Below are 12,340 nucleotides of genomic sequence, written 5' to 3'. Positions count from 1 at the left end.
AGTTTACGGCTGGAAATTGCAACCTAACATAATGGTTACTACAAAAAAATGTTTAAAAAAATATTTAAAAATATATAAGAACAAAAAGAACTTGCAATAGCAAACGATTTCAAAAACATATTTGCCGGCATTTGTTTTGAATGCCAATGACGAAAACTGTCAAAAGCATGTTTTTCATCGAAGCGAACTGTCACGTTTTTCCAGCACATTCCCGTTGCCGCGGTATTTACAGGAATTGCACCTGATATTTCTGATGTAATACCATTTTATTGTGGTTGCTAAACGACGCTTGTGGTTTTCTGGAACGTTAAATTTATCCACTAGCTATGATGCAGATACTCCGGACTCCACTTCAAACCACCATCAAACATTTTGCGCGATGCGTACGGCCGGCAACCTGTGTGGTCGGTAATATCGAACATAGAGCATATTGTTCAACCGTGTTTACTTCTCGTGCCGCTTGGATACGGTTCAGTAACAATGGAAGTACGGTTCCAACATCTCAGAGCTGGCTTATGGCTTCTAGAAATTTCTGCAGCAAAAATGATTCGAGTTCCGAAGATCCAGTAGAACCCCCGGCAGAATCTGTGAATTATACAAATCAACTTCCCGCAACAGTCGCAATACCTGAAGTTTGGCCACACCTGCCCGTAATAGCAACGAAACGAAATCCCGTTTTTCCACGGTTCATGAAAATTCTTGAGGTACGATCAAAGAGCAATATCAACCATAATTATTACATATGTTGAATATCTCGTAGGTGACCAATCCGATGCTGATAGATCTCATACGTAGAAAAGTGAAACTGAACCAACCGTACGTTGGTATTTTTCTGAAAAGAGACGATGATAACCCGAATGAGGTGATGGAAACGACGAAGGAGGTGTATGACATCGGAACATTCGCCCAAATCCAGGAAATGCAAGATCTTGGGGACCGTTTGCGGCTGGTGGTAACAGCACATCGTCGTATAAAGATTGTTGGTCAACTGTACGAGGATCTTGATGCGCCAGCACCAGCTGGTAAGGGTAAGTATCGTAAAGCGTGTTGCGCGGGGATATCGAAGTCGTTGATCGTGATCAGCTGTTTTTTTGTCCCCTCAATTGGCAATACTTATCAGAAATGACAATAAAATATCCGTACTTTAACACGCAAATCGCCGTCTCGGTAGACGAACCGGATGCGGAAAAGCGTCGTCGAAAGCACAAACTACGAAATAAGCAAATGCGCAATGCCAACAACGACCACTCGGCAGACGGAGCTCCATTAGAGGAAGCTCCAAAGCGACGATTGCTTAAAGAAGGTGAGCAGCAACCGTTGCTTATGGTAGAGGTGGAGAACGTGAAACACGAGAGTTTCAAAAACACGGAAGAAGTTAAAGCACTTACCCAGGAGGTGATAAAAACTATTCGTGACATCATAACTATGAACCCGTTATATCGGTAAGGATAATTAAAAGTGATACATAAATTCAATTCTGATTCAGAAGTAAGAAGTAACAACATTTCTATTATTTAGCGAAAGTCTGCAACAAATGCTACACCAAAATCAACGAGTTGTTGACAACCCAGTATATCTGTGTGATTTGGGTGCTTCTTTATCAGCTGCCGAACCAGCAGAATTGCAGGAAATATTAGAAGAGATGGACGTGAGAATCAATTTATCTGTGAACCACCTTATCGGCAATCGTATTCACTGTTTAACTTTCTGGTTTGTAGATACCTAAGCGATTAATGCTCTCGTTGTCACTGTTGAAAAAAGAGCTCGAGCTTTCGAAGTTGCAGGCAAAAATTGGACGTGAAGTGGAGGAAAAGGTGAAACAGCAACATCGTAAGTATATACTGCAAGAACAGTTGAAAGTAATAAAGAAGGAGCTAGGAATCGAAAAGGATGATAAGGATGCTATTGGAGAAAAATATCGAGAGCGCATCAAAGACAAGGTGGTTCCGAAAGCTGTTGCGGATGTTATCGAGGAGGAACTTACCAAGTTGAACTTCTTAGAAAGTCACAGTTCCGAGTTTAAGTACGTTCTATACACAATCATTGTTCTGCGGATCGAATAATTTAAAATTTCATTTTCATCCATCTTTTTCACAGTGTGACACGGAACTATTTGGATTGGTTAACCACATTGCCATGGGGTGTGATGAGCGAAGAAAACTTGGACATTGATCAAGCTAACAAAATATTGGACGAAGATCATTACGGAATGGATGACATCAAGAAGCGCATTTTAGAGTTTATAGCAGTTAGTCAGCTGAAAGGCACTACGCAGGGTAAAATCTTGTGTTTCTACGGACCTCCTGGCGTGGGCAAAACCAGCATAGCACGTTCGATTGCGAAGGCGCTTAATAGAGAATACTTTCGGTTCAGTGTGGGCGGAATGACGGATGTGGCGGAAATCAAGGGCCATCGGCGAACGTACGTTGGTGCAATGCCGGGCAAGTTGATACAGTGTTTAAAAAAGACGAAGACTGAAAATCCGCTTGTTTTGATCGATGAAGTCGATAAGATTGGAAGGTAATGTATAACATGTGTTGTAAGTTTTTAATTGACGCCAGTTTAAAATAACTATTTCGACTTTGTGTATATTGTTATGCTACTGTACAGAGGCTATCAAGGCGATCCAAGTTCTGCGCTATTGGAGTTGCTTGACCCCGAGCAGAATGTAAATTTCCTTGACCACTATTTGGATGTGCCAGTGGATCTTTCAAAAGTGTTATTCATCTGCACAGCGAATGTGATCGATACAATTCCCGAACCGTTACGCGATCGTATGGAAATGATCGACATGTCGGGTAAGTTGAGTTTAATGCAAATAGTGCTATGACAGTAGCAGTAAAACAATATTCATTTTCCTTTACCTTCATAGGCTATGTGGCGGAAGAGAAAGTGGCGATTGCCAAACAGTACCTCATTCCTCAAGCCAAACGTGACAGTGGAGTTGAAGATAAACATATCGCGATAACGGACGATGCATTGAATGCATTGATCAAATGCTACTGTCGCGAATCAGGTGTACGTAATTTACAGAAGCAAATCGAAAAGATTGTTCGAAAAGTGGCATTCAAGGTTGTACGGAAGGAGACCGAATTCATGGAAGTATCCGCTACGAATCTCAGCGATTTGCTAGGCAAACCGATATTTACCCATGACCGAATGTACGAAACAACTCCACCCGGTGTGGTAATGGGTCTTGCGTGGACAGCAATGGGCGGTTCTGCATTGTATATTGAAACGGCCAAGCGCAAATTATTGGAAGCAGCTGGGGATGTAAAACAATCTCCGGGTGATGGTACGCTAGAACTAACTGGTCATTTGGGAGATGTGATGAAGGAATCCGCACGGATATCACTAACTGTGGCACGAAACTTTATAAAACAATCTGATCCCTCTAATAACTTCTTGGAATCCAGTCACATACACCTGCACGTCCCGGAAGGTGCCACACCGAAGGATGGTCCTAGTGCGGGTGTGACGATCGTTACTGCATTGCTTTCGCTAGCCAAGAGTCAACCGATTCGGCAGAATGTCGCAATGACTGGGGAAGTTTCGCTGATGGGAAAAGTTTTACCCGTTGGAGGAATCAAAGAGAAGACGATAGCGGCCAAAAGGAGCGGTGTGAACTGCATCATTTTGCCGGAGGAAAATAAAAAAGACTTCACCGATTTGGCCACCTTCATTACGGAAGGGTTAGAGGTCCATTATGCTAGCACCTACGCAGATGTATACCGTATTGTGTTCCCTGAAGCTTAGAATTAATATTTCATTGTTAAAGTGTTACGAATAGCTAGTAGTAATTGGAAGCGAATAAGAAGCCGAGCAGCAGAATATTAAATAAATGAACAAGCATAACACGTTGTTTTACGCTAATGTTTGTTTTCAATTGATAATGCTTTCACACGTACTATAGAAACATTGTTCACAGTTTTAAGGTCAATTTAAGGGGCTCCGCAGGCTTGGCAGCAGGAGGAGAAATGACCCGCATCGGGGGTAAACGACGCACTTTTCGACCGTGGCGCCCATCTTTACGTTGCCATAGACCAGAACGCGGACGATTACCCAATTCTCGATTTTTCTGGGCAGATCCAATCGGTGTTTTACTGTGCGCGATGTTGGAAACGCGTCCTACCGTAGCCATACATGTTTGTTGGAAAGCAAATTCTTGCTTCGAAGGCAGCTGAACAACGACCAGTTCGCCGAATTTACGCAGAATTGTTCCATACGAGCCGGCTGAATGAATCAGATGACAATATTGTCCCGGATACTTCTCCAGACAATGAACTAGGGTGCCTACTTGTAGAGCACCTAATGGATAGGCATCACCTTCGTTGGCGCGAACTAGAAACGAACGAAACCATAATTAGCAAATGGCAATTTAAACTGTATAACATTTCTTACCGGGTATTCGAGGGATGAAGCGTGAAGTTTTCAATAAATCCCCCGCCTTCATATTTTCTGTTGCGAGGATATATTTCATCTCATTTCCCACTGCAACTAGTGCCACCTTTGCCGTACGGCAACCATCATCAAAGACATCGATAACTTTCTCTATCTGTGGTGGTCCTTCACTTGGTCCATCGCGTACCCACTTGATCCAGTGATATTTGTGCTTGATACCGCCACCGATACCTTTAGCTACCAGACGTCCCGTTACTGGATCTCGACCTGCTAGGTTCGTGACGCGCAGTGGTTCAATGGTGTACTCCTCTGGATAGTGGACGATACGCCGGTATGACTTTCCTCCACCCGGTTTCGGTTTGTTCAATAATGTTTCCAAACTTTCCAGCGATATGGGGCGAACAGTTGTGTAGCGAATGTCTTTGGGCCAAGACGAAACCGATAATCGTTGAAATAATCTCGCCAAAGTAGCCATTATTTGGTATTCTGTTCGCAGCCAGAATAAATAATTTATTTACGCAACAAACGCTTTGACAGCTGTCTCACACATGCGAGATGACAATATGGAATGAAAATGAAAACAAATTCTCGGCCGAACAGTGCGCCTCATTTCAAACTATCTTGAAACTATTCCAACCTGGTTTGAATTGGAAAAAATGTCTCATATATTAAAGTTGACTTGAAGCTGGAACGTTTTAAATTTGTTCCATTGACCCAAATTAGAATCATTATTGTTTAAAATCGATGTAGGCTATCCTATTTTGTAATTATTGTATCGGAACAGAACAAAACCATTAGTTAAGTTCAACTCAACTGGTGACATTGACTGATTTTGAGAATTTCGCGGGCATCAACAAATCGCAAAAAAATGAAGTAAGCAATCTTTCGCTCGCCAGTTTGATTATTCGTTTTTAACAGCGAAAGTCTTTATTATTCCAGATCTATTAAGTCTCTTCACTCGGTCACAACCCTAGGTAAGCGGACGCAAATTTGTATAGTCTTGGTCCACTTCAAACTATCAAGCCAAACTGATAATGTGTTTGTTCTGCTCTAGGATTCTTATCTCTTTGTTTGGCTAGCATGACCATGGCCAGCGGAACTTTCTATTACTTTGCTTATGGTAGTAATTTACTGGCGAAACGAATTCACATTCAGAACCCAAGTGCAGTACGAAAAGGCTTCGGATACCTAAAGGTGGTTGGAGTGATTTTGCCTCATTTTCAAAACTTAATAATGTTTTATATTCAATTTTAGGATTATAGTTTGGACTTTTTCCATTACGCTGCTCGATGGCGAGGAGCTCCAGCAACAATCGTTGAACAGGAAGGGGAGAAGGTTTGGGGGGCCATATGGGAGATAGATAATAGCAATTTAGCTGATTTAGATCGCCAGGAAGGGGTTCATAATAGCGTTTACAAAGCTTTAACGCTTCCCGTTGAATTGCCTAGTGGTACTACAATGGACTGCCGTGTTTATCAGTTGGTTCGCAACCCGTGTTGTTTAGCACCAGACGCGGAAGACAGACCCTACGAAAGGCAGCCTTCAAAAACATACATGAATATTATTGTCAACGGTGCGAAAGAAACCGGGCTTCCAGATGATTACATCACGTTATTGAAGAGAATTAAACACAACGGGAATACTGGAGATCCTCAGCTTTCTCTGGAGTTAGAAAAACCCATAGAAGATTTGTGAGTAACAGGAAAAGTAAGGTGTTTTTTTAATGTTTAACTTCACGTTCCTACTGCGTACGATTGTTGATTTTGCATCTTGTTGTATTTACATTTTGCTGGTTTATATTTCAGATCAAGTTAAATTCATTACGTCTGAACAAGCTGATCTTTAAAATGTATTTTTATTAACATGCTGCTCTTAACAACTAAGCGGAGCTTATCTGATGGTCTTTATGACTGGTTAATATTTATGGTTTATTTTTGAAATCGTTGAGTCAGAGTTCTTTATCAAAATGTGAAGCAAACAGTGTTGATGTAATGTTTATCAAAGAATAATAGCTTCTTTTTTGCGCTACAATGGACTTATATATTTAACTTTTTAAAGCAGACACGAATGACCAAAGGTGTAGATAATGCAAAAACTTTAAAAATAAAATAATTACAAATGATCCAACCAACCTCGCTTTACGATTACCCGATTGCTGCTTGCCGCTAAGTGTAGTATCCTGCAATTTAATCCACATTCTCCATATAGTGCAAATAAAATATTTAATAAGCACAAATATTTACATACAGAACTATGGAGATTATTACTGAAATATTGTACTGGAATGAAGTAGAGAATGTTTATTGAAATATGTATTTTTTTTTCATTTGACTTGTAGTGGAAATTACAAAACAAAAGATTATGCGTATTTCCTCTCTTTTCGTGGTTTACCTTTAGAAAGATAGATACATCACATATACAGGTGAACTATAGTGCCGGTACAATGAGTAGAGATGGTGCAGAGGACGACGCTGTTTATGCATTTGGAAACTTGATGAAAACTATTCCTATTTGTTTTGTTGTTAATTACTGATATTTCCAGTAAAATAAAGAAAATCCAGCTATTCATCTTCATGGCGTGTAGGATGAATAAAATCTATCCTTTTTCTGTTGCTATGCTTTTTTTACTCAAATTTTATACATGAATACGGATGCTAGTATGAAAGTCGTTAGAAAGGCGATTTTTTCACTACTAATCATATTTTATTGCTTGTCACGTTTTACAAGACCTCTATCCTGAATTCCTCTCTGTATTCCCTCCCGACGTTTGCGAGATAGACTTCCACTCCTCATCTTAATGCATTACTGTAACCATATTTCTTTTGCTACAGCCCTTTGGACATTTTATTTAAGATTCCGATACTTATCACCTGTTTGACATCGGAACTCTTGTATCTCAACTGTTTGGTTATATCGGAAGATTCTGTTGTAATGACAGGAGTAATGTAATGTTTGATTCATAACATTGGTGATGCTCTGCCGATAGAAATGCAAACTGGCGAACCGCTGATCATAAGCATTAACCTACCGGATCCTGGTTACAGAAGTTACCAAAGTAGTCCGATTTTATGGACGAATCGAACAAGGACCTAGCCTGATGTTGATCCCTAGGTCACTACTACAATCTCAAAGGGCCAAGTGTCTTGGCCTGCCTTTTCTGGCTTTAATCGACTTTATCTACACGTAGTAGTCTAGACAATGAGTATTTTACCATATACTACCGGGCAACCCCATCTGAACGTCACCCTAGCGTAATTCTGATTTCAGATTTTTTAACTTCCTAAGAACTGCCAGGCCACATAAGTAACCACGACATAATTACTTATTATTTTGTGGAACCACATGTAGTGTTGTATCTTAGTTATAGACACCTTGGCATGTTAGTAGGGAATTGACGAACGAGCGAACAATAAATGAGACAGTTGATTGTGGATCACGAAGCTGACAAGACGTGCTTATTCAAGACACTACATTTGGCGACGAGTGATAAACAGATTTAACAGGAAAAGAGCGACAATGAATACACCCGGTAAGCATTGTGTAGCTTGCAGTGGAAATAAAGAAGACAAACGAATGTGAGCGAAGTTGCTTAAATGCAGTAAATCTTGATTAAATTCGGAAAGATGATCGTGCTTATATGCAGAAATGTGTTTAAATGCAGAACTTTAGCTTAAATGCCGTATAAAACGAAAGTTAGAAATTTGCTTCAATGCAGAGTTCAAAAGGAACTTCTTTTTCGAACACAACTAACGCCGGAAAGTGGCGGGAAAAGTTTGGCCTAAATGTAAAAAGGAGAATGCCAACAATGGAATGATGAGCTTGGCGTCCGTTTCTTAAGAATTGCTTCAATGCAGTAAGAAAGGAAAATTACAAGGTAGAAAGTACTCGGATACGAGTAGTGATGAACTGAGAAAACATGCATAAACGTGTATAAGTGGTTGCGCGATCGGATGAGAACAACAAGCGTTGCTTCAATGCAGAATAGAACGGTTCGGAGAAACCATGAGTTATACCTAGTGAAAAAAAGACATAGACGCGTCGGATCGTAACGATACTTCGGAAACATGGAAGAAAAAAAATTGTGGAAAGTTACAAGTTGGAAGCCATGTTTTCTTGCATAGTGTGTATGAGAGAGAGAAAGAGAGAAAGGGTGGATGCGATTTCCTTTTTATTACTTTAAAGTATGGCGGTATTTTCCGTACAGTTGACTTATTTATTTTTGTCCTATAAATTTTATTGCAGACATGTTACGAATGCCAGGCCTTGCGCTTCAGCCATTCAATTATGAAGGGCATTCGGAAAGCATTGGCGTAGAGTGGAAAAAGTGGCTCAGATCATTCGAATTTATGCTTCGAGCATGCCGCGTTGACGACGAAGGTTGGAAGAAAGATCTGCTGCTACACTTTCTGGGCCCAAATGTGCAACAAATATTTGAGACATTACCGGATTTACCAAACATCAACATGCGAGGACCATTTTTAAATGTGGAGCGATACACTCCGAACATGACGGCTTACCAGGAAGCAATAGCCAAGTTGGACCAATTCTTTCTACCGAAGCAAAATTCTACATACGAACGGCACCTATTGCGTAAAATTAAACAACAATCGGGAGAATGCTTCGATACTTTTATTATGAAGTTGAGGTTACAAGCGGAACGTTGTGGATTTGGTGATAGGACGGAAGAGTACGTGAAAGATCTGATAATTGAAAATTGCCAATCGGCTACATTACGGCGAGAGCTACTAAAACAAGAGAACGCTAGCCTTGATAAAGTAGTAAGCATAGCGAAAATATTCGAAACGGTTAGCCACCAAGAAAAGTCATTCTCGGATCACAAAGACCCTGTAGAACAGGTGAATGTAGTCGAAGAATCTCAGAATCGGAAAAAGAGAAAGATATTTGAAGCCAAACAAACTGAGTGTCATCGTTGTGGATACTCAGGGCATTTAGCAAAAGACGATAAATGCCCGGCAAAAGGGAAATTTTGTAACAAATGTGGCGGCAGAGACCACTTTTCTAAAAAGTGCCGCACTAAGCCATCGGGAAACTACCTGAAGAGAACTTATCAAAGACAGGATCGCTACAAAACGTCGAACAACGTAAAAACGGATAAAGAGACGACAAACGCAGTGCACCATGTTGATAAAGGAAACACGGAATATGTTTTCCATTTAACGTCTGCAGACAGCAACAGCGAAGTGTGTTGTGAAATCGGTGGTATCCCTTTGACAGTAGAAATCGATTCCGGTTCAAAATATAACTTGATTAGCCAAGTAACATGGGAAAAAATGAAATCCCAGCACGTTGAAGTGACAAACCAACGACGGGAGACCACATTAACTCTCAAAGCGTATGGTGGGCAATCTTTACCAATAGTTGGTGTGTTTACTGCTGCGATTTCCCTTGGTATAGCTAAAACAACTGCAGATTTCTATGTTGTCGGAGGTGATGGGAAAACTCTTATTGGCCGGGATACTGCTACCTATATGGGTGTTTTAAAAATATGCGTACCAGTGAATGCAGTTGATAGCAAAATTGGAAAATTAGGAACTATCAAAAACATCGTATTGGAACTTCCAATTAAACCAGACGTGACACCTTTTGTCCAACGTTACCGCCGCATACCAATTGGCCTGGAGAAACTGGTAGATAAAAAGCTCGATGAATTGCTACATCAAGGAGTTATTGAGCCTGTTAATGAACCGGCCAAGTGGGTATCGCCGGTAGTAGTCGTTCCTAAAGGAAATACTGACGTTCGCATATGTGTAGATATGCGGCGCGCTAATGAGGCAGTAGAAAGGGAAAATCACCCTTTACCAACTTTTGAAGACTTTTTACCTCAAATGGCTAAGGCAAAAGTCTTTTCTCGTCTGGACATAAAGAATGCTTTCCATCAGGTGGGTTAGTCGAAGGCTGACTGATTTTTCGATTTTTAAAGGAAATGTAACTAACGTAATTTTGAATTATGAAATGAAAATTTTGAACTATGTAATTATGAAATAATTTTTGAAATATTTTGGAAGAATATATATATGGAATACCTCTGTCAGTGAATAATTCTTTTTGTTTTACTTTTAGGTAGAAATTTCGAAACAATCCCGTGAAATAACCACGTTCATCACACGAAGAGGGTTATTTCGCTATACTAGACTAATGTTCGGAATAAACTGCGCACCAGAATTGTTTCAAAAGACAATGGAACAAATATTAAGCGGGTGCGAAGGATGTCTAAACTACATCGATGATATAATCGTACACGGATCTTGCCGCGAGGAACACGATAAAAGATTGAAACAAGTACTCCAACGGCTTGAAGAATGGAATGTCCTCCTTAACGCAGAGAAATGCATCTATGGGGTGTCACAAATGAAAGTATTAGGACATATCCTATCCGCAGACGGAATTAAGCCAGACGAGGATAAATTAGACTCAATTCGAAATTTTCGGCAACCCAGATCCAGAGAAGAAGTTCGAAGTTTTCTGGGTCTAGTAAATTACTTAAGGAAATTTATACCAGATTTAGCAACTATTACACACCCATTACGACAGTTGACAGGCCAGGGACAAAGCTTCGTCTGGAAATCAGAACAAAAAGTGGCATTCGAAAAACTAAAATCATTAATAATGCGTCCAACAACGCTTGGGTATTTTGATATCGGAGATAGAACGCAGTTAATCGCAGACGCAAGTCCAGTGGGACTAGGAGCGGTGTTAATGCAAATAGATGCTAAAAACCAACCAAGAATTATAGCATTTGCTAGCAAAAGTTTGTCAAACGTAGAGAGGCGATACGCGCAAATCGAAAAAGAGGCCCTAGCTCTTGTATGGGCTGTAGAAAGATTCCATTTTTATCTGTACGGTCGTCAATTTGAATTGATTACAGATCACAAGCCACTAGAAACTATATTCGGTACTAAATCTAAGCCATGTGCAAGAATTGAACGATGGGTTATTCGTCTGCAATCTTACAAAGCTTCAGTAATTTATAGACCAGGTAAATCCAATATCGCTGACCCTCTCTCACGACTCTCAATAGTAGAAGATATAGAAGGAAAAACCTTTGATGAACTTGCTGAGCACTATGTTTCATGGGTAGTCTCAAATGCATCACCTGTGGCCTTAACATTAACTGAAATAGAAGAAGCTTCAGAAGCGGACAAAACAATTCAAGCAGTTCGCCAAGGCGTAGACAACGGTGAATGGACAGATGATGCTGCTATATTCAAAGTATTTGCTACAGAATTGTGTTTTGTGAGGAAAATACTGTTGCGAGGAAACAGAATTGTTATGCCGTCTTCGTTGCGAGAGCGGACTTTACAGCTGGCTCATGAGGGTCATCCAGGCATGACCATCATGAAACAACGGCTGCGAGCCAAAGTATGGTGGCCAAAATTGGACATGCAGGTAGAAGGTTTTGTTAGGAATTGTCGTGGATGTGTGTTAGTCTCCGCACCACCTGCACCAGAGCCAATGAAACGCAGAGAACTACCATCGGCACCTTGGCAACACCTAGCAATTGATTTCCTTGGACCGTTACCATCAGGTCACTCACTATTAGTAGTGGTTGATTACTTCAGTCGGTATATAGAGGTAGAAATAATGAAGAAGATAAATTCTAGTGAGACTATAAACCGACTAAACTCAATTTTTGCTCGATTTGGCCTACCGCTGTCTATTACTGCGGATAACGGGCCGCAATTTTCCAGTCAAGAATTTCTTGATTTTTGTACTGCCAACAATATTAAACTAATCAGCACTACACCTTACTGGCCACAACAAAATGGAGAAGTTGAGAGACAAAATCGATCTTTACTTAAACGGCTAATTATAAGCCAGTCTACGAATTCCGATTGGACTGCTGATTTAAACAAATATTTGCTAATGTATCGTTCCTCACCTCATTCGATAACTAAGAAAACACCATCAGAAATGCTCT

General features: G+C 40.5%; 4 protein-coding genes across 5 annotated transcripts; 3 read left to right on the top strand and 1 right to left on the bottom strand.

Annotated features, from left to right (window-relative positions):
- Positions 1 to 180: 180 nt before the first annotated feature.
- Positions 181 to 3,873, top strand: LOC125769965 (lon protease homolog, mitochondrial). Of its 2 annotated transcripts, none has more exons than XM_049439057.1 (8): positions 181 to 704; positions 761 to 1,028; positions 1,172 to 1,442; positions 1,519 to 1,648; positions 1,719 to 2,023; positions 2,098 to 2,520; positions 2,611 to 2,798; positions 2,873 to 3,873. In XM_049439057.1, exons 1-8 carry the CDS (start codon positions 327 to 329, stop codon positions 3,754 to 3,756), a joined length of 2,847 nt encoding a protein of 948 aa, XP_049295014.1. In that variant the 5' UTR covers positions 181 to 326; the 3' UTR covers positions 3,757 to 3,873. The 2 variants fall into 2 exon arrangements, with proteins under 2 accessions (XP_049295014.1, XP_049295013.1); XM_049439056.1 differs by having other exon boundaries at positions 1,121 to 1,442.
- On the bottom strand, positions 3,860 to 4,980 carry LOC125769974 (39S ribosomal protein L2, mitochondrial). The gene is made up of 2 exons (XM_049439086.1): positions 4,402 to 4,980; positions 3,860 to 4,341 (listed from the first exon to the last, which is right to left on the bottom strand). The coding sequence occupies exons 1-2, from the start codon at positions 4,874 to 4,876 to the stop codon at positions 3,923 to 3,925; spliced, it is 894 nt and encodes a 297-aa protein (XP_049295043.1). The 5' UTR covers positions 4,877 to 4,980; the 3' UTR covers positions 3,860 to 3,922.
- Positions 4,981 to 5,159: 179 nt separating this feature from the next.
- LOC125769978 (gamma-glutamylcyclotransferase-like) lies at positions 5,160 to 6,532 on the top strand. Its single transcript, XM_049439091.1, has 4 exons — positions 5,160 to 5,274; positions 5,341 to 5,375; positions 5,456 to 5,595; positions 5,656 to 6,532. The coding sequence occupies exons 1-4, from the start codon at positions 5,270 to 5,272 to the stop codon at positions 6,094 to 6,096; spliced, it is 621 nt and encodes a 206-aa protein (XP_049295048.1). The 5' UTR covers positions 5,160 to 5,269; the 3' UTR covers positions 6,097 to 6,532.
- A 1,213-nt stretch (positions 6,533 to 7,745) lies between these two features.
- LOC125772357 (uncharacterized protein K02A2.6-like) lies at positions 7,746 to 10,310 on the top strand. The gene has a single exon (XM_049443973.1). The coding sequence runs from the start codon at positions 8,646 to 8,648 to the stop codon at positions 10,308 to 10,310; it is 1,665 nt and encodes a 554-aa protein (XP_049299930.1). The 5' UTR covers positions 7,746 to 8,645.
- The last annotated feature ends 2,030 nt before the right edge of the window (positions 10,311 to 12,340 follow it).

This window comes from Anopheles funestus, chromosome 3RL (genome assembly GCF_943734845.2).
Source record: "Anopheles funestus chromosome 3RL, idAnoFuneDA-416_04, whole genome shotgun sequence".
NCBI classification, from domain to species: Eukaryota; Metazoa; Arthropoda; class Insecta; order Diptera; family Culicidae; genus Anopheles; species Anopheles funestus.
Note: the sequence above shows the minus strand (reverse complement) of the source record. Positions and strands in the feature narration are given on the sequence as shown.